The sequence below is a fragment of the Lutjanus erythropterus genome, chromosome 5 (assembly GCF_056507025.1).
Source record: "Lutjanus erythropterus isolate fLutEry1 chromosome 5, fLutEry1.hap2, whole genome shotgun sequence".
Lineage (NCBI taxonomy): Eukaryota > Metazoa > Chordata > Actinopteri > Lutjaniformes > Lutjanidae > Lutjanus > Lutjanus erythropterus.
In genome coordinates this window covers 40,974,062-40,996,077 of record NC_139321.1, presented here as the reverse complement: position 1 = coordinate 40,996,077, position 22,016 = coordinate 40,974,062, and the positions used below count along the sequence as shown (strand labels likewise).

Sequence of the window (22,016 nt, the reverse complement as noted above, 5' to 3'; positions counted from 1 at the left end):
TCGAAATCTTGGGAAACTCATGCATCAAAAAATTACTCTGAACAAAATTTGTCTTTAAGTTGAAAATTAAAAACTGTCTTTTACAGAGTTAAGATTAAGTCATCTTAATGCACAGTTATTTAAATGGACTAGTGAAAGAAAAAATATTCAAAAACTGACAAATATCTCAGTATGTGGTAAAATCTGGACCATTATCCAGTCTTCAGCAATATAAAACATGACGTGAATGCAAAAAATAGCCAAATACCTTTACACTTGAGGGTTGATCTATCTTTTTTTTTTATCATTTCATCCTCTTACAAAAGAAAATACCACACACACAGATTTAAGAACCACTTAACTGTCAAATGTTCACACATTTTTCTCTCCAAATTAAAATATTTATCATAGACATAGAATCCAAGTCATTATTTTGATGAAGTTTCTCATTATAATAACTTGCAGGATTTTTTCCACCACATTGGCAGAAAAAGGCTTTTTTGAAATGACTCACAAACAAAATGAACATTCATCTGGCAGTGTGATGTGAGGAGTAATGTGCTCCCTTTTAATACCAGTGTAATCAGTTTCTGACATCTTCTCAGAGAAAAATATAATTAAACACATTTTCTTGAGATGAACAATTTAAGATTGCACTGCTGATACAAATGTCTCTCTGTCACAGCGATGTCAGACAATAAATACACCCTACAGCAAGGATTTATTTGCAATTTTTAATACTTTTTCTTTAATGATTACACAGATCCTTGAGTCGAGTAACAGAAAGCAGAAGATCCAACTCCAACAACCTTGACAATGTTCAAAAACAGGTAAAGAGATTTTTGTTCAGAAAACCTTTAATCGTTAATAGAATTAGTAGTATGACATATTTCAATAAATATTTAGATATATACAGATACAGCAGAAACGGTACATTCTTTTTTTCTCTTCAAATTGCTTCACATTTTTTTGTACAAGCCAAAATATCTGCCATTGTATTTATATTCATGCAAAATATTGTTTCTCAGATTAATGAAAAATAAAAAGGATTTGCTGAACTTTTCATATTTTTTTTTCATCCTGCTTTGATGTGCACTCTCGGATTATAAGCATCATAATGAGCATCATAATTTTTGCAAATCAAACGGGTGCACTTTGTGCCAATACACAATAGAAGCAAGTAAAGCAAAATTAAGGCCATTCCAACTTGTGCAAATAAAATAAATAAATAAATATAATAATCATAATCATAATAATCATGTTTCCTTTAGTTCACAGCAGTTCAGGAGTCACTGTATTTTTCCTTCTCCCCTCAGGGCATCAGATTGTACAATACATACAATAAAATACAAGAGAATCGAACAAAACCCCAAAATAGAATCATTAATCATCGACAAATCAAACCATGCTACTTTAAAATCCAGTTCAGAACCTATAAGGATTTATAAACTTCCAAAAACACATCCTCCATTGTTCAGTCCGTATGCATCACATCACACCGTAATGCAATATAAACCCAGTATCTATCTCACGTTATGAACCCCTCCCTCCCCCAGCCCATACATATAACAATGATCAATACAATGATGTGAGGCCTATGACGAAGCTCTAAAATGACTATGATACACACAACACCCACGCCTGAGGAAGAGGGGACGAATCATGTAAAATGGTAGTTGAATGAATGCATGATATGCTTATAGGTCCTCGTTTTTCAGTTGCATATTCAACCCCCATATGGCACGAGAAGATATGTATGTATATGCTCTAGAAAGTGGACATTGGCAATTTGGCTGATGGACAGAAGTACTTCTGACTTATATTCCAGATGCAGTGTCTCTATGGCACGTGAGGAAAAATGTATAATCTGAATTGGACCAAGTGAGCCTGCTGACGTTTCATGGTCGGTTTAGGCCATAATCAGAGAGGAGGCGTGGCTACAAACAGAGATGAAGGTGTTTTTGTCATTAATGTAGCACTGAAGGGACTTGAGATTTATATTAACGATGCTAAAGTCAACAAAATCTTGACTGATTTCTTGTTCAGCAATTGTTTACTTAAATAACTGCAATAGATGGCCTCTTTCCTTAACTTAACATCCCAAAAGCTGCCTCTTGGTAATGTATTTATTTTTCTTTTTTACTTTTATAGTCTGTATGGAGCCCCTGAAGTCCCACAGGATGTTTTTACTTGTATGCAAGATAAATATCTCTGTTTAAAAAGAGGCTAAGCTAAATAGCATGTTTGTTTGCTTTTTACCTGGCTAAATAGCCCGCTTTGCCTACTCTTCTCACACTTAAAAATGTGACTGTAAGATGCCCTCGGGGGCAGTTGAGGGCATTTTGACTTTGAGTGGCTGAGACCAAGTGAAGGATTGTAAAATGCCCTCCAATGGGGTTGTGTGGAGCGTCCATATAAACATCCCCCTCATAGTATTTACAATCTTCAAAGTCAAAATCTTCATGAGCTGTGTTGTGTTTGTTGATGCATTCAGGAATGGGGAGGCAATGGAAATGAATTTTTAGGTGGATGGTAAATTAATATTTTGTATTTTTAGTTGTATAGAGTTATTCTTCACAATCTTTATATGAGGAGAAAGTGTTGATTTTCTTTACAGCCACATCTTTTCATGCCTTTGCATTTCCTGCTGTTACTTGCTGGCTAGTTTGCTAAATTGTCACAAACAGCTAATTGCAATCATGTTGCCTAGCAGCAGCGTTGTCACGACACCATTTGAAAACTGAGTGTATAATCAGGAGCTTGAGATCTGTGCCCGAACCAGACAGGACCCGATGGGTTTGGTTTGGGTCGGGCTGTATTTCTTAAATATTTTATGGGCTTACGTCGGGTTTAGGCTGTATGTATTGTTCCTGTGACTGCCAACTTGGTACATAGTGGGAAGCTTGTTAAAAAAAATGTCGGGTTGTAATCGGGTTTGGGCTGAAATATCCTAATGAGGGATGGGTTCAGGTTGGGTTTGGACTGAATTTTGTTGAGCTTGCTAACAGGAAGTTGCACACAAATTTCCAAGCAAGCTAAAGAGCATGTTTGCTAGTTTTTAGATTAGCTAAGAATCGTCCTTGTTTTGCTACATTGTTTCTTCATACGTAAGCAAAAGAGTTGACGTTACTTGCTAATTTTAGCATTAGCTCAATGCTGCATTTTGGAAAAACTAAGGGCTTCTTTCTTGGAACTTGACCTGTGATACGTGCATAATACAAACACCACAAGGAATGGATATAATTTGGCCTGACAGAGAAATGCCACTTTCAAGTTACACACACAGTTCTTAAATTTACTGGTTCCTGTTTGGACTCAATAAAGCTACATAGAAAACATCACTATCTAGAGTTGCTTTTGGGCAAGTTGGTATACAGCTGCCTAATAAGTTTTAACTGGCTAACTTTCAGTCTCAGAAGGGCTGATTATTAAGTGACGTTGGTTGTGAAACACCACCACTAAAAGGTCAGATGCTGTAAAAGGCTAATACTGTCCACCGTGCAGTTTAAAGACACATGTCCCTCCAGGCTTTGCTGTTTCTTCTCATTTTTCTAAAACTGAATCCTAAATGCAATCTGCTAATTCAGCAACAGACATTTATTTGCTGTAACCAGCTTTAAAAAATCAAAATAACGCATCCTTGGTGATCATGGCCTTGAAAAGTTTTACATCACTGTATCTGGGGATGGTTTACTGAATGAAATGCATAGATTTGGGAATGAATCGAATTCTATGGCACTTCCACTTTAAATATGTTGGAATGTGAACAGAAGAATGTATGTGCGTGGCATAGCCCTTCGGATCAGTCTTACACGCAGTTTGAAATAACTAAATTCATGAAAAGTAGTTTTAACTTTATGATGGCATAAAATAAATGGAAAATATCTTCTATACGCACATGTTGACACACTGTAAGACTGATCTCTTCTCATTTAAAGAAGAGTAACAAGATCAAAAAGTCTAAATGTGCCATTTTTACTTGAAAACATGTTTTACAAGTAAAAATCCTGTAGGTATAAAGGATATTGGATGTCAGGGAAAGACAGATGACTTTACAAATGAAGCAATATAAGAATGTAAAGGGAAAATGCAGAAATGTTTCATATGAAAATATGTCTATATATTAGTATATATTTTTATTTGTATATCTGAAGTTAATCTGGCAAACCGAATACTGCATCTGGCATCATATTAAAAATATGAATATGATATCACATCCTGCAAAAAATCTTGAACACTTGACTCACAACAGCAGCAAAAGGCAGTGACAACTACATCAAACATGAGAAACAAGAGACAGATCTTTGGTTTTGCTTCAAAACCAAGTTGGACTGGGGCTTAAACATTTTGACAAGAACAGATTTTCATTGAAAAGAGGTTTCATTGCAAGCAGGTGTTGATTTAGACACTGAAACAAGTTTTTCCTGTATGTGAAGATCAGGGAAGTCAAAAGCACTCCATTGTGCTTTTATTGTGAAGTTAAATACCATTGAAACTAGTAACTAACTCCTTCAGGAAGCACAGTAACTCCACACAGTATTTTTTTTAGTTTGCAGTGAAGAAGAATTATGCCTTAAAACACTTTAAACTTCACAATAATAGTGGATTGTTTTCTTTTAAACTCTTGATTCTGTGTGAGGTGGTTCTGCACAGACAACCGTTGCAGTTAAGTTGCTCATAAACATTTGAAAAATATAGTTATTTACTTTCGTTCAGAAAGTTAAATGAGAGGATTAATGGCGCTCTCGTGTGTGTGTTAAGCTGGGAGGCTATTAGCCTAGCTTAGCATGAATGCTGGGAACAGAGGGAAACACTGAGCCTGGATCTCACAAATATGCCTCCCAACAACTCAACCAGCAGCCCACTAATTAACAGGTAATAATTGTTCAAACAATACACAACCCAAATGTAAAACCATGCAGAGCTAGGCTCTAATCACCTCCTGACTTCAGCTCTGCACCTTTTTTCAGGATTCCTGTGGGGTTCCCGCAGGAAAAAGTGGATGGGACAGGAATCATACTAACATAGACCTGTTTCTATATATGCAACAAACAACTTTAAACAAAATGCTAGTTGTTCTGTTGTTTCTGTATTCTGTTTTATTGTTGTGTTTCTGCTCTGGTGGCTTGTTGTGGGTTCGTTGCAGCCACCTGACCAGTGCATGATGTGTGTGGACTGGATTGATGACGTACGGTGCAGCGACCAGAATTCAAATGCAAACAGTGGAGGTGGAGTCAGATTCAGAGAGGAAGGTACAACAACACAGAGTACAGGACAGTGATCAGTCTGTCAATTTCCTGTCAAGAGTCAATAATCACTGTATGAAAACTGTACTATTTGTAGGATGTGTGAGAACATAAATCAAAATCACTGCATTATTTAAAGACAACCCCACCCTTATAAAAAACAAAGCAAAACATGGCAATGTGATGGGGCAGGAGTGAAAATCCACTTGTGTCACCATCTACTCTGCACTTTACTCACTGAATGTTATCGATAATCTCATCTATCTCTTACAAAGAAAGCAAAAAAGTGTATTTCTGAAATTTTTAACCATTCCTTTAAAAGTCTGGTATGAAAAGAGATGTTGGTGACATTGTTGCAGAAAGTACTGTATGTCACTGAAACACTCATGCTGAACACACTTGTTAAATTACCAAACTGGAGGCGGAAATTCAAAAGACAAAAATACAATAAGAACAGGCCTGTAATAAAGTCAAAATGAGTTTAGTTTTGCTACAAAATTGTAAAATTTATCTTTCACTTCTTTCGCATTAAAACTTCTCTGTAATTTTCTGTCTTTTGTGAAATAAAGAAGCACTTTGGGATTTTTTTTTGAGTAGATGATACAAGATGACAGGAAAAATGTGAAATGACCATTTGTGCAGAAAAAGAAGAAAAATACTTGAATCCGCTCCAGTTTCTGCACTTTCTTTCCAAGTTCTGACTGGCTCAGAGGTTTGGCTCAATCTGTTTGCTGATGATTGCTACTATAAAATCTTTTTTTTTTCCTGCACACTAATCTGCATGCATTGGGGTTGAAACTCCCTGGACAGGTCACCATTTCATAACTCTATCTTCTCTGTTTCTTCCATATTTACCAATAAGTTTGAAAGACTGTTTAGCAGTCAGCAGTGCGATGAAACAACCCTCAGAAAGGTGTTTTTGTACGAGACGGAGCTGCTAAAAAGGAAGGAAAAATCATAATTGCATATACTGATCATTGCATAGAGAAGCCTGGTGCAAAGTAAAACAGAAAAAAGTTGTCTGTCAATCAAACCAGCTGACCTGTTGCTCAAATCCCATCCAACACGGCTATGGCAAAATAAATCCTTTTGTTACACTCTATGTGTGTGACAATGTAGCTTTCCACAAATGATGAAGTTTGCAGCTACTGTTGGTGCATGTGAATGAGATGGAAATAGAGTTAATTAAGGTATAACAGGTGCTATAATCTGTATAATTCACTACATATGTCCTCTCAGCTGGGGACGGGGAGGGAGGGGTGTCACATTAAGGCGGGGTCAAAGCAAGGAAGCACTAATAAGATGTAAACATATCTGTGGTTCAGTCCCAATGAACACAACGAGGAAAGCAAACGAGGATCTGCGTTTTTTTTTGTTTGTTTTTTTACTCAGTCCAGGATCGATTCGCTTCTTTTTCCAGTCAATGAAAACAAACTAATATCTCAGGGATTAAAAAACCCAGAAGAAGCCTGTGACGAGACGTCAATCGACGCATCGACAGACGTCAAACCTTCTCACCTCCTCTTGACAAAAAGGTCAGAGCTGCAGAGCGCTGCACAGCCACAAGCGACATGTTTACTTGGCACATAAAGAAAACCAAAAATAACAACAAATGCAATATGAAATAAATCAACGACAGGTAGAGGAACACGTTGACCACAGATAAATGAGATATTTTGTCTCATAATCTTCAGCACTGCTCGTCCAGTGTTTCTTTAGTATTTTTTTTTTTTCTTTTTGTCCAGTCGTATGATTGACAGCGGCAGCAGCAAACCTCAAGTGTCTCTGCAGTTCAAGGTTTCGTGGTGTTGGCGGCAGGGCGGGGAGGAAAAGCGTTGAGGAGTGCTTGCAATACACGTTTGAAGCAAATCTAGATATATAGAATGCGTGACCCTTGCATTGCTTTATTTAATGGAAGCACCGATCCGCCTTCCGTCCTTTTTTTTGGCTGAAAAATCCCTCATTTCCAGATGCCTGCCTGTGGAAATAAAGTTCTTTTTTCCCATTATGATAGATATATGAGTATATTACACTGCTGTATGCCCACCCCTTCCCAACATCACTTTTTCATATATATATATATCTGTCTTCACACAAAAGAAACCTAAAATCAAATACAAGACTCCCTCATCTTCTTCCTTCTTTCCAGTCCGTCTGCTCCCACAGAGTTTGTTGGGTGCGCCGGCAAAAGTCTGTGTTTACTTTTTCATTTTTCATCTTTTCATTAATATATTGCCACATTCATATATCATGCATTTTACTGCATTGCTATTGCACTGGTCCGGATTATTCAGGAGGTGTAAAGAGACGGGATGGGGTTGGGATTCTGGGGCAGGAGAGGAGAATAAAGGGAAAAGAAAGCAATAAATATCTCAAATAATGTCTAGTAGGTCTCAGGTGGGGTTTGAGGGGGCGACTGCCACGAAAAGCAACTCATCCTCAACCAAAAGAGGAAGAGGATGAAGGATGAGGACGAGGAAAGGAGGCGTGGTTGGCGTGAAAACGGGGGCAATGATATCTCCTACTGAAGTTATCTCTCTCTGTTTCCTTCTCTCTGCATTCTCCTCTTCGCACTGTTCTCGCCCTCCTCCTCCTCCTCCTCCTCCGCCTCTCGACTACTGCTTGTGGATGTCCTCGCTGCGGATGATCTTGTAAATGATCCAGTAGAAAATGTTAAAAATGAGGAAGACGAGTGGGAAGGCCACGCGGGACACCGTGTCGATGCGCTTGGCCCGGCTGATGAACAGCTTCTTCATCTCCTCGATGCTCTTCTCAGGCGCGGCCGAGGCCGGGGCGTTGTTGTTGTTGCCCTTGATGGCCATGCCGTCTTTGGCCTGCAGGCAGGCGGGGCCCATGCCATAGCCGGGGAAGCTGAAGCGCCCCTCACCTGTCTCATCCTCCTGCAACACAGGCCAAGACTCAGGCTGTTAGGAACCAGAGAAAGACGTTACTGTTGGAGGTGTGTGTGTTTGTGAATGTGTGTGTGTGTTTGTGTGAATGTAAGTGTGAGGGTGTTGGAGGTAAGTGGTGTGTGTGTATCAGAGGTCAGTTCAATTTCAGTTCAGTTAATTACAAACAGATTCAGACATGAAAACCAAATGATGATATGAGAAGAAGATGAAGAATGAGAAAAAAAAACAGTTCATTCATGTCTGAATTAAACTAAAAACAAAATATATATTCCTGTTTCCACTTTCTATCATTTCACATCCTGATTTACCATAAAACTTCACTTCCATAGGCCAGAGGTCTGCAACCTTTACTCTCAAATGAGACATTTTTGGCCAAAAATAGAAAGAAAAACTGTCTGAAGCTGCAACCATTAAACCCCGAGAGATGTTTCTGTTTTTGTATTTGGCCTCCATAGCAAGCAGGGACACTGAAGACAGGCCACCAAAAATATATAGAGGAAAAGACACTCAATTTAAAATGGAGGCTATGACGTACATTTTAGTTAATGAAATATTAAAACAGTTTTTGTAAACACTGTAAAAAGGAAAAAGTTCAGGGCAACTTACTTCAATAAAGTCCAGCTCAAACTCTTAAATTTTGAAAAAGATTTAACAACTAATACTATTCTATTGAGATAATTTTCTTTTCTTCTTTGGGTTAACTTGAATCTTAAAAATGCCGCAGGGAGCCGCTGGAGAGGAGCAAAAGAGCCACATGCTGCTCCGGAGCCACAGGTTGCAGACCCCTGCCATACGTGATATGACATAAAAGAATAAAGCCTTAACATCAATGTAAGATCAGTGTCACCTAATTCTTCACTCTATATCTCAAGGAATACTCTGATTGATGGACAGAACAGTGTCATTTCTGTCCACTCAGTAGGGACATTGATCCAGGACATATTTAGCCGACAGAAAAGAGGAAATGTACACCTTCAAAACTGTCATATCTACGTGCTCTATCTTGATACAACACAGTTTCATGGCAGTTCATGACATAGTCACAAAAAATCTATGGATTTGTTTCTTTTCTTGACACTTAGCACAACTGTCAAATCAGTATGTAATCCTCCACTGTAATAATAATAAATATGTAACTTCTGCTCACATAATAAAGCAGTTTCTTCAGGTTTAGGCATGACAGACTTTGTCATTGCTGTGTGGTTGCATGCCAGCTGTGTCTTTGGAGAATCTTTAAAGTAGGATCCTTCATAATAAAGCAGTGGTTTTGCAGAGTTTGGACACCAGAGCTGTATTAATTGATACTGAATTAATGAACTACATTTAGCTCCACGATCATGGATACAAGTTGATTTTATCTTTTTCATTTTAATTCATAAAACACCCACAAGGCCTCTCTGCTGCGCCACGCTGCCTCTGGTACAATGAGGTATTTATTTGAATCATTTTTTTTAAAACAGATTGATCTAATATTTTACACAGAAATATGCTGGTTTTACCTGTTGGAGGGCTGCACAGTCGGGCGTAGGGAGAAAAACAAATCGACCAGGCGCATAAAAATAGAAACTAGCCGTCACTTCTTAAAACCTATTCTTATAGACTTGCTTTTGTGTAATGTCATCTCTTTGAAATATATTTGAATCTTATTCTTTTAATTGTACTTATTTATGTTTTCTTTTTTCATTCTTTTTATTTCTTTATATTGACTAGAAAACATCATTTGATGTCACTATAATCTCCCTCTATTTTCATCTATTCTTATTGTTGTGTTTTTCTTGTTTTCCTGTTCTTGTCGCATTTACTGTTTTCTGTTATTTACTATGTTTTAGTGTCTTTTGCTTGTGTCTTCATTTTACTTCAATTAGAACTTTTCTTGCTCCAGTTTGGCTTTACTGAGTTCGCCTTTTCTTGTCATTTTGTGTCTGGGGTATCCTGCTCCTTTGCTTTGGCTGTCAGTGAACTCTGTTTTTAAAGGTGTGATAGAAAAAAAAAGTTATTATTATTATTATTATTATTATTATTATTATTATTATTATTATTATTATTATTATTATTATCATTATACCATCCTGTGTTGATGTGCACGGCTCCATGGCTCCTGTGATCAGTGGAGCAGCTTCAGTTTATTATAATGGATGTGCTTTTCTTTAACAGTTTTGTTTTAAAAAGAGAGAAGAGAGCGTGTCTCTCGATCACTACTGTAGTGAGCTTGTTACTAGTATGTCCAAGAATCACCTGGGTTATGTCCAGAAAATTGCTGAATTGAAAAAGGTCTTGCTGCTCAATAAACAGCTCATTATATCAAAATGTCTTCAAATATTCTGTTTCTACAAGTGTTAAGTACACAAGACACAACTGAAAATAAGACACATCTGGAGCTGTTTGGAGGCAGTTTTGATGGAGCTGAGCTCAATCTATCTATTATTATTTAATACAAATAAATGTCAATTGCAATAAATCATTTTACTGCTGAAGTAGAACTTTCTAATTTCTAGAAGTTAAACTGCAAAAAACATACTCAAACAATTATTTGGGAAGAGAAGATCATGGATTTCTAAGTAAAGGAAGAGACTGAAAGACTTATTAACTCATCCTTCCTTTGTATCAGATGCAAACTGCTTTTTGAATACTGGAGAAAACACACAACACATCAGTGATTAAATAACAAAATGTCTTCGCTCAGAATAAAATACTAAACTGCAGTTATATTGTGTGACATTTTCAGTGTCACACAGTACATAAAGACTGACATCATGACATTTACAGTGCTGCTGTTCAAACATAGTTTTCCATTGGTCAGTTGTGGCTGATTGATTGGTATTTGGGTGTGTGGCAGTTCATTAGATTTGTCTATGTGTGATGAAAAAAGCTTTGAGCTGATTAGCTTTCTTTAACTGGAGCTTTAAGATTCAGAAAAAAAAAAGAAAAAGCTTGATATTCCATCCGTCTGTTCCTTATTTATGACTGCTTATTCTGTTCATGGTTCCGGAGCCTTGATACACCTCACAGACATGAGGAGAACACGTCAACTTCACACACAAAACAGCAAAATGTTTGAATTATAAATGATGAGCTGAATATTGATCACACAGCTCATATCTGCCCGCTCTGTGAAAATCATCAATACAAACTGAAGCTGAACACAGACTGTGTTTATCTCACCCGTCAAGGAGAGTGACGGGGTGAGCTGAGGTGGATGAATGGATTGGATTGATTGACATGTGCTGTACTCAAGGTTATGGCATGTGTGCGTGGCGTTGTCACCCGGGCACGCTGAGATATTGAAAATCCTATCTGCACCGTCACCCTGCCTTTTCATTACAGGAGACACAATGACTTCCTTATCTGGTTCAGAGACTGCAACACAAACACAGTGATGGGCTGAGAGACACTGAGGGTATGTGTGTGTGTGTGTGTGTGTGTGTGTGTGTGTGTGTGTGTGTGTGTGTGTGTAAATAAACTAGGAAAATAACAGGCGCTCCAAAGTGCCCTTCAAAGTTAAAACAACAGGCATGAAATTAAAAATTAACAGACAAAAAGCCCTCCGATGATTAGGAGTCATCTTTGTTTGGATTCACAGTTTTGATAAAAGACGATGTCAAAAAATTCACGCATGAACGCGACTTGTGTTCCCTCTGGGCCAAAATGGGAGACTGTGTGGCAGCCTATCAGCAGGGAATCGTTCCAGTGTATTCTGAGTATGAAAAAAAAACCAGAAGCATTTTGTGATCAGAAAACAAGCAGGAACGCAGCCCGGAGCATGAGGAACTGTTGGCAGCAGGAGGAGAACTTAACGACTGACGCAAAACCTCTGCAGCAACAACAAATCAACCAGGCAGTAAAAGAAGGCGGCTCAACTCTCTTCTGCTCTCTACAGCCTCCAGTTTCCAGCAGAGGAGGAAAAAGGCAAAATATATGATCAATACACCAATAATAAGCCAGTACTGATCACAAAAATAGCAGTCTAAAAATGCCCCTAAAATCAAAACAAATGGGGCAAAAGAGCGCACGTGTGTGTGTGTGTGTGTGTGTGCTGGTATGTATAGCATTCATATGTAGGTGTGTGTGTGTGTGTGTGTGTGTGTGTGAATGTACAGTATGTCGGTGTGTGTATGTATAGATATGTGTATGTGTGTGTGTGTCAGACCACCAGGTAGCGATCCATTTTTAGCACCCATGTCCCCGTTCTGTCCTTGCGTCCACACCAACCCATCTATTACTGTTAATACGTGTACACACACAGACACACACGTATGCGCGTGCGGGGTGTCTACACATTAGCCGCGATGCTAGCCGACCTCTGCCCGTCCTTCAGTGACGCTGCTAAACTATTACAGATGCTCTGCTTTATTCTCCCTGCCATGTGATTAATGTGGAGGGCGGAGGGACGTGAGGAGGAGGTGCAATGAGGAGCACACAATGGAGGGAGGAGGAGACGTGATGAGGAAAAGAAAAGAGAGGAGGAGGAGAAGGAGAAACAATGAAGGAGGAAGGAGGAAGCTCTGAAGCCTTACAGACACTGTTCAGGGCAAAAAGAAAGGATCTGATATCAGAAAACACCTGACTGGAGTAAAGGCTGCATTCCAAATTGAATACTTTTTCTTTTTAATTTCAGTACGTACTGCAGCTGCCCTTACAAAACTCATACTGCTGCATGTGGTACACACATATTTCTTCATCATAACATTACACCATCCCTCTTGCTCACACATTCGTCACATTCTGTAGTCCAAAGAAAAAAGTATGATGAATGGAATGGGTGCAAGTTGTTATCTAGACTACTAATTTATAATTTCATTTATCAGAAACCTTTATCCAAAGCAACGTACATCTAAGAGTTGATGGAACAGAAGTATGGATCTAGCTAAAATTGCTTGGATGCAGTAATGGTGCTTCCTGTGAACCTTTCTGATTAAAATGTTGTCAACAGGGTGGGTGGATGAAATTCTGCTTGGTTGCTAAAAGCTGCATGTTGGACAGTTTGCATAATTAGTATGATAGTAGCTCATTATCAGGTAAAATAAAGAAGAAAATCAAAATTTGTCACAGATTTTCCACTGTCATGGTCTTATTAACTTCTAAATCACAAACAACACCACCAACAACATCTAATTTAAAAACGAGGCCTTCAGGGAAGGTCTAATATTTCAAACGTTATATTTAAATATATTTGACTTATTTTATTTAATTATCAGGCTACTCTCTTCTAATTCTATTATTTGTTTTGTTGTTGTTTCTGGGCAGCGAAAGTTTAGTTCTGGCTCTCTCATTGATCACTGGGACAGAAGGTCACAGCCTTGGTGTTTGTTTAGAAAGTGACAGAATCACATTTTGATTTACAGTGGGTGGGACTCAAAACCATATCCTTGGCCATTCCTGAAGGACCATAATATCTTGCTTGTAGTCTAGAGATGAAGCAGATGAGACCAACGCTGTTGCTGGGAATGTAGCTTGATAGAGCCGCCTTTTTCAGGGCGGACTTTTGCAGCGTAGCAGTGCTTCTGCAAAGGACTGTGTTATTTAGGAGACTTGGATTTCACTCATCCCTGAGTCTGTTAGAAAACAATTTTCAGACACTTGAATCTTCTTTTTTAAAGTTACTTCCATCAGTGCAGCACAGCAGAGCTGTGTTGGTAGACAGAAATAATAGACCTGGAGATCTATGCTACATGTAACTGTGTGTGTGTTACTGAAACAGAGAAATAAGAAACTCAGAATGATTCATATAGATTATTACAGCTCTTAATATCAAACACAAACTGAATTATAACTTATCCAAACAATAGTAACAGAGTAAATGACAGTTATCTACTGTTTCATACAAGTTTCAGTGCCGAAAGCTCCACAAAACGTGACTTATTCTGCTGTCATTGTGTGGTGTTTGTTGCCCTCTACTGGGTTTGACATGTGACAACTACACACTACAAACACCTGCTGTTTTCAGAAGCTACCTGCTGTCTGCTGCTTATTCCAGTAAAATCTTTTGCCCTCTTGCTGCTTTTTTGGTGTCTGAATTAATTTTGGCTGAACCAGCTCCAATAGTCACAGTTCGCCATTGTTGTTACCATTATGTTACTCTACTAGCACTAAGATAATAATAAAAAACTAAAAACAGTAAAAAAAAAACAAGCTAAAAAGTCCTTGCATCAATCCTACCTAAGCTATTCACGTTGACTAACAAACTAACACACCTGTGGTGACTGATAAAAATAAATTCATAACATACAGAATAATTATTTCAGGAAGAACTGTGAACATGACTAACATGATGAAGCACCTGATGACTGAGAAAACTTCAGGGTGGACACAAGGTGAACAAATATAGAGTCGAGTCCTCTACTGATACCTGTATCACTTTGAGGCTGCTGGTATAAAGTACTGATATTGTATTTTTATAAATGATACCCAGCCCTACTAACTTGGTGGCCAATATGTTGTTTTGTTTTGTTTTTTTGTTAAATTGATATTTAAGTCCAACATTTAGTCATAACATGATCATTGTAAGACATGTCTTTGGACATTTTCATACAGTGAATACCCTCCACATATCTAACCCTAATGTACATTTTTAATACAGTCCAAGAATGAGCTCCATGTGTTCAGGAGCGAGTGCTGGTGTCCTGAGAGTCTAGATATGACTCAGTCATAACTTGCAGTGTTGGACATTAGTTTGACCCAGTGTTTTAAAGATGAAGGTGTGGTCGTTGTCCACTGTCTCACAATTATTCTGCATCCTGTTAGCACGGCCAGACCGCACTTCTTAAGTTCTCTAGGGGTAATTCCCAACATACACAGTGCTGGGCTTTTGGTTAGAGATACATTATACAGTTCACTTATAGAAGATATTGTTTTACCCCAAAAGTTGTCACCATCGTGGCAATTAAATTAACTGACATACAGTTTTGTAATAGTTGCATACCTTTATCGTATGGCTGGGGGATGGGATACTGCACATCATTGGTTTTTTTTGTTTTGTTTTTACAGCATGTTATGAAACATCTGGGACTTTGGGATTTAAGGGCATGACAAACATGAACTTAGACACCTAGATCAACTTTCTAAGTTAACTGAAAGCAAAATTGTAGCTACTTCCAGTTACTTACAATTAGTTATATCATTATGCTAATAAATCAAATTGCCCAACATGCAACTCTTAGCAACCAAGCTTAATCTCATCTGCTACATTTACAGATGGCATTTTGACCATAATACTTCATAGGAAACAACACTGCTGGGCTTCCTTTAGGACACGTTTGGATTTCCAGTAGACTAATCAGCGTGTGCTCTCTGTGTGGATCAGTAGATGTGACGTAGTTTGCACTGCACAGAGGATTGTGGGTCAGGATAGCCAGAAAAGCATGCTGGCTTGCATACACCAAAATGCAACCTGGTGCAGAGAACATCCTAGCATTTTTTGGCACACTGCATTTGACATATTATGTATCAGGACACACTAAATCATTTCCTGGCACACTAAATGGTATGGTAATATGGGTGTTGGAATGCACAGCCAGCCTACGCCCTTGGACTGCTCAGGTGATTCATTACAGTTCAGGCCTAATTAGAAACTTCATCCATTAATGCAGCAAGGACTAGGGTTGTAGTCCATGGATGGATGGATGGATGGATGGACAGATGGATGGACAGAGGAGATAAAGGATAAAGGTTTGTCCTTTGAGTTGGACAAGGGGGGCAATTTATGGCCCTGCATCAGAATGCAGCCATTCTCTTTTCCTCTTTTCTTCCTCTGTTGTTTTTCTTTCCTCCATCGTCTCTCCATCATTCTTCTCCTGCATTTGCAAACCTTATGGTTCTCTCTGTGGTGACTAACTCGCATGTCATTAAAAAAACATACTACTGAATGAAAACAACTCACACACTCCTCTGTTTTCACCTGTGATAAGATTCAGAAGTTTCAGCCAATCACAACAAATGATAACACACGGCAACAGCTGCATGGTAATAATAATAACCTTAAAATTTGGATTATTGGAGGTGGGGTTATAAAAGTTAAAAAAATACTCAAACAATTGATTAACCAACATTTTAGTTTGAATTCAAACTAAAATCCCTTCTCTCGCTGGTCAGATATCCAATCATACTTGATGATAATAGGGCATTTGGGGTGGCCAATCAGATTTCAGGGGTGGCCAGCCCCCCCCCCCCCTCTAGAAATGCCCTTGCACCAAATGCAGAAACCTGGTAGCATTAGCATCCATCTTTACTCATATATAAATATGCAAAAATCTTACATGTGTGTTGAAAGTGATGTGGGCTGTGTGGAGCTGCTTTTTAAAGCTGATGACCTCGGTATTTGTGACATCCCATCTACAGCTGCTGCAGACACTCATGGCTGTGGGTCAGGGGTTTCTCTCCTGTCACTCCAATGGCTTCACTTGCCATAATGGGCAAAGCTCAATGTCAGAGTAGCTCCCTCTGAATTCAAACTGGGTTTTCATGATCTTGTCGTGTCGTGCACAGGCTTGGGAGGTTTATAACTGTATTCCAATACAGTGATTGATTTGTACAGTAGTTGTTTAGTCAATAGAATGTCAGAAAATATTGAAAAATGTTGATCAAAGCCCAAGATGACGTCCTCAAATGTTTTGTTTTGTCCACAACTCAAAGATATTCAGTTTACTGTCGTTACTGTCATATCAAAATAGATGAACCTGATTGTGCATAGATTTATCAAACTAAGGGAATTATCTTTGAATCTGGTAAGTGTGGATACTTTTGAGCAACAGTTGCACAATTTCTTTGCAGTCATGATGATTTATGTAAAAGAACCTTTAGAGTGAGCACCTGGAGCGACTGCAAAAAAAAGAGGAGTGAACAATACCAAGAAAGGAGGAGAAAGAACAAAACAGATGGAATGAAAGTGGATGAAAGAGAGGTGTGAGACAGAGGATAGAAAAATGGAAAAAGACAAAGGCAAGACAAAGCCAGAAATTCAGACAGAAAGATAAAGTAGAGAAAAAGAAATTAAAGGAGAAGGGGAAAAGATAGAAAACAACACATTTAAAAAAAACACTGCCTGTAAAATGAAGCAGTGGAGGAAGGGAAAGAGATGGAGGGGAGAGAAGAGAGTGAAAAAGGAAGAGAGCAAGAGGACCTCTTAGCTCACTCATCCATCATGCTTTCCTCTCCCGATTGAAGCATTTATACCTGTGCCTCTGCTGATGTGATTAATCGAGCAGATTAGCAGGAAGCAGAAAGCAAACTGCGTCAGGCCCACTACCCTCCGCCATCTCCTCTGCAAATATTACCCTTGGATACTTGTTTTAGAGACCCGCATTTACATAAAACACGATTCGGAAAGGTGTCAGCCTCAACTAACGCCGGCATCAGTCTCTCCTGAAGGAGGCCGAAGGAGGAATTCCTCGGCTTGCGTTCCGCTTTATGATTTCCCCCCAGAAGCAATTCCAGCCGAGCGGCGGGGAACGAATATATTATACATTTGCCTTTGCTGATCCATTTTCTGGTGGATTCATCTCAAACCACCCTCCACCCTTTCCCCCCTGTTCTCACCTCCGCCTCTCTCCTCGATTAGGGCCATTTGAGGCCTTTAAGGATGTTTCAGTATCAATATGTCAGCGGTGAGTGGATTCTGTAGAGCTGAGAGGAATGTCTGAGTAGATGTGAGTTTAAAGGGGTGGTTCAGGGTGTTTGATGTGGGGGGTATTTCAGTGTATTAGCTACCAAACTCCGTAGGCGAAATCAATACTTTTACTTCGTAGAACATGGGAGTTGCTGTTCAGTCTCTTTTTTCTTTTTCTGTGATTGTTTGACTTCAGTGTTTCAAAAGGTTAGTTCAGATTCTCCGAAGTCACAAAATAACACAAAGAAACTAACAAATCAAGGCAGTGTTCTGAGAGGTAAAATGAGTTTGGTTGGTTTGGCGAGAGTGAGCCTTTGCCATCAGAAAAGGCTGATGGCAAAGGCTTAAACTGATGCCGTTTTTTTATGTGGATTTTTTTACATACCTCTTGTTGCTGACCCCATCCACAGCAGTTCAACGCTTAGCCTCAGTGTTGGTACTCCTCTCTGCTTCTCTTAACTGGGAGCATGCTGACCACCATCGACTGCAGCTACTGTCTCTTTAAAAATGTTCTTTTTGGTCTATGACTCTACTGATAAAGGTATTTAAAAAGAGAAACTCATTTTTGTTGGAGCTGGTCAGATTGATATGAGCTGGGATGGACTAAACTACCCATCCTGAGTGATCACTTTGGACTAGATTTTGTATCCCAGCTTACATTTACATTTACCTTACATGGTTTTATATGTCAGACAACTGTGACTGCTGTGGAGAAGAAAGTCATGTGTCCAGTCATCTGCTTAAAGACAGAGGAGGCTGTTTGGTCCCTCAGTTTGTGTAAAGCTTAAAAACCTTGTTTGGAAAAAGCAAATCAAAGTAAAGCAAAGTTAGCGTTAAAATGTTGTACACATATAAAGTAGATGGTTCTAATTGTGGTTAAAAACCACATTATACTGTATGTGATATCCCAGAACACTTTAAAGCACTGATGAGCCATGAAAGGGCTGCAGGTGGGTCATTAGAGGTCATTAAATATGAATAAATGGAACATTTTTAAGTGCTAAAATTTGCAACTTTAAAAACTTTAAAATTGTCCTAAATTATGACTGATTAAGTAATCATGGCTAATAAAACAAAGCCATGGGATTTAAGTTACATGCTATTCTTAATTTATCTGACATACGAAGCTTAGCTTACCACGTTACACCTTATTTGGTGACACATTAACTGTCACATTAATATCGACACAGGTTATCTTATAGCTCACCATTTGTCATTTTCCCTCGCAGGACATGGGAGCTGCTGGTCTATAGCTGCCTCGGTCTGCAGCAACTATTGTTAGTTTGGATCCGAACAAATGAGTTAAAACACTGAAGTCACAAGGCAGCAGTAGCACGTTCTGCTAAAATGTTTTTGTTAAAGGAGTCTAGTGTTTGGAGAGAACGATACGTAAATCGTTTTTAAATCAAATAAAATATGCTCTATTGTATGAAGCAGGAGCACAGATGCCTTCCATGTCACCATCCACGCAGCTCACTAGTCTTGTGACTGAAACGAGTCATGACCTAACTTTGCTTTTTCAAATACAGCATTTGATTGGCTCAAAACCTCATTAACATTGAAAGGTGCTCAAATTTCATCGTCGATTACAGAAGAAAAACCTGTTTATCTTCCCATATGGACAGCAAACATGAGTATCATGTTTCAGATTGTTGTGAAACAACCTCTGGTAAATATATCGTCAAGCTGAGGCTCTTGGAACAAAGACTAACTTGGAAATATGACAGGACAAGACAAGACCTACAGTTCTGCTCAACCAGGCAAATAACACTAATAATGAGTCATTCTATCATCATACCAAATTTCAATTAACTACTGTAATAAATTTAAATAAAAGCATGCAAAAAAGGAGAAACATGCTACCAATGATACTGCATTATTCTGCAGAAAATTACAGGGCTGATGATTTTTGTACAATTTCAATACAATTCTTTCACATACTAGGCTAGCAGAGATGTAGATGTTGCAGCTATGTATCATTAGCTGTTGGTGATGCTGCCTGAAAAATGTCATTTCACAATAAATCTTTAAAACTGATCTCATTGACATCAGTAAACATTTATGTCAGAATGTTCAGTGTTTTTGATTCTCCATGCAGGGATCCATCCATCCATCTCTGCTTTTCTCTCTGCCTCTCCTCCATTTGTTTCCACTGCTTGCATTAAAGCATGGTGTGTTAATGTCTCTTGCTCATCAAGCCGCTGACCTGGAATGATTATCCACATGATCTGCTGCACTGTTCCTCCTCTCTCCTCTTTCTCTTCCACTGACAGCATTTGATCTGAATAACAATTCAGGGAGGCCATGACACCTTTAGCTCCGTGCATTAAATGTGACGTTTAAATGTCAGTTAGGGTTCGCTTCAGCTTATTGTAGGGTTAAATTTAGCCTTTTGTTGTCAGACGGGCACAATGAATGAAAACAAAGTCTTCATGCTGAGCCTCCACAGAGACACTCAAAACCTGACCTTCAATTGAGAGTTTGTAATGTCACAATGATTAAAACAATACTATATTAAATTTAATATGCATAATGGTTATTATATAAATATAATATAAATTAATTGTTGGTTTGGGTCTTTCTATGAGATTTGTTGACAAAAAAGTCACTTGTCATTAAATGTTCATGTCAAAATGCCCAAGAAAAGTGATGTATTGATTATTATATGCAAAATGTATCATATTTGATATATTTTTGTTGATTTAAACTACAGGGAAATTCAAATGAAGTGACATTCTCACTATCAAACATTTTTCTTCTCAACTCTTTGTTACTTAATTATGCAAGCTTGTATTTATACTCACATGTGTTGCAATGGAGATATTACTCAGTGCTGGAGTGTTACATGTCATATAATTTTGTTTGAAGAACATTTATTCCCTTCTGTATCAATACTTCATTCTTAATGAAAGCTTTTATGGTTTAGTACAGTTCTGTTTGGTATTAAATGACAGTGTTTGCATGCTGCATGCTTCATAACCAGGGGTGGCAGCAACTAATTACAAATACTCAAATTACTGGAATTAAGTATTTTTGGGGGGGGTACCTCTCTGGGGTACTGAGTAGATTTTCAAGTCTGTACTTTTACTTGTATTCATGTATGCATTACACTATGTAATCTACTTACTTACTATTAATTATTATTAACTACTGACTACAATTTGAATTAATAAACATTGCAGCAGCACTGTTTTGGAATAAAGAATTTAATGATTAATTAATTAATTAATCATTGTTAAGAATTTAACCAATTAAGAATGTATTAAACAATATTTAATCAATAGTCTGAAAATAGCAGGAATTGCTTCTCATTTAACATTGATTTGTCTGGTGGAGACATTTGTTGAATAAGGAATCCTAAACTTAAATAATGAGAAAAGAAAACAGAAAAAAAATAAAATGAGATCTTACAAAAATGGGTGTTGTATTTTAAAAATTATGATTGTTCGATCAGTAGCTTTTTCATTGATTAGGGAAAATACACAACCACTGAACAGCAGAACAGAGCAGGAGTCATTGAGACGAAGTGAAATCCCTTTCAGTTGAATGCTGATATTCATAATTCATTAAATATCAGCGGTTAAAAAAATAACTAATACCCTGAATAGTTTTTTATGAGAATACTTTTTACTTTTACTTAAGTATTTTTCTAGCACCAGTACTTTTACTAGTGAACTGACTAATATTTTAATAATGTAACAGTAGTTGCGTTCAAGTACAGATTTTCAGTACTCTCTTTCCATCATTGTTAACACCTCCAGGATCAAGCTGAAAAGAACTGAAGTTAGAAGTATCAGTAAGTCCAACATTGTCCTTCAGTCCAAAAGGTCAAGCCTTTAGTCTTGTAAAAACACGGAGAGCCTGATGAGAATTCATGTTTTAACTAATCCACCGGCTTTTAAGAGCTTTAATAAGTGCAGAAGGTCAAAGCATTTCCTCCACCAACAGGCAGCCACATAAATATGGATATTAACATAAAGATCTGCAGGGTAATTGGTTCCACTGAGTTATATTCAACACATTAGTGTCAACAGTACAAATGGTGGATAAAAACAATGAGGGCTTCCACGCTGTCAATTACTGAAAGCCCCTCTTCTTCTAATCAGGAAACAGTGAGTGTGTTGCATGACACTTCACAGCCGACCTGTCAATCTGGAGGTTGAGTTCAGCCCGCGGAGATCACTGATCGCTCTCCCCGCGCTACTTCAGGCCTCTTAATCCCCACGCTCTCTTATCTGCCTTTGTACTCAAAGCTGCCGAACAGCCTGTGAGATCAAG

The 22,016-nt window shown here is 38.2% G+C and overlaps 1 protein-coding gene across 1 annotated transcript in view; it reads right to left on the bottom strand.

The window, feature by feature from the left end:
• Nucleotides 1–2,742: 2,742 nt before the first annotated feature.
• glra1 (glycine receptor, alpha 1) overlaps nt 2,743–22,016 on the bottom strand; it is a 193,699-nt gene continuing 174,425 nt past the window's right edge. Inside the window, exon 9 of the mRNA XM_084719810.1 lies at nt 2,743–8,125. Within this exon, the coding sequence (XP_084575936.1) occupies nt 7,841–8,125 (285 nt within the window). The 3' untranslated portion in view covers nt 2,743–7,840. The remainder of the gene's footprint in view (nt 8,126–22,016) is intronic.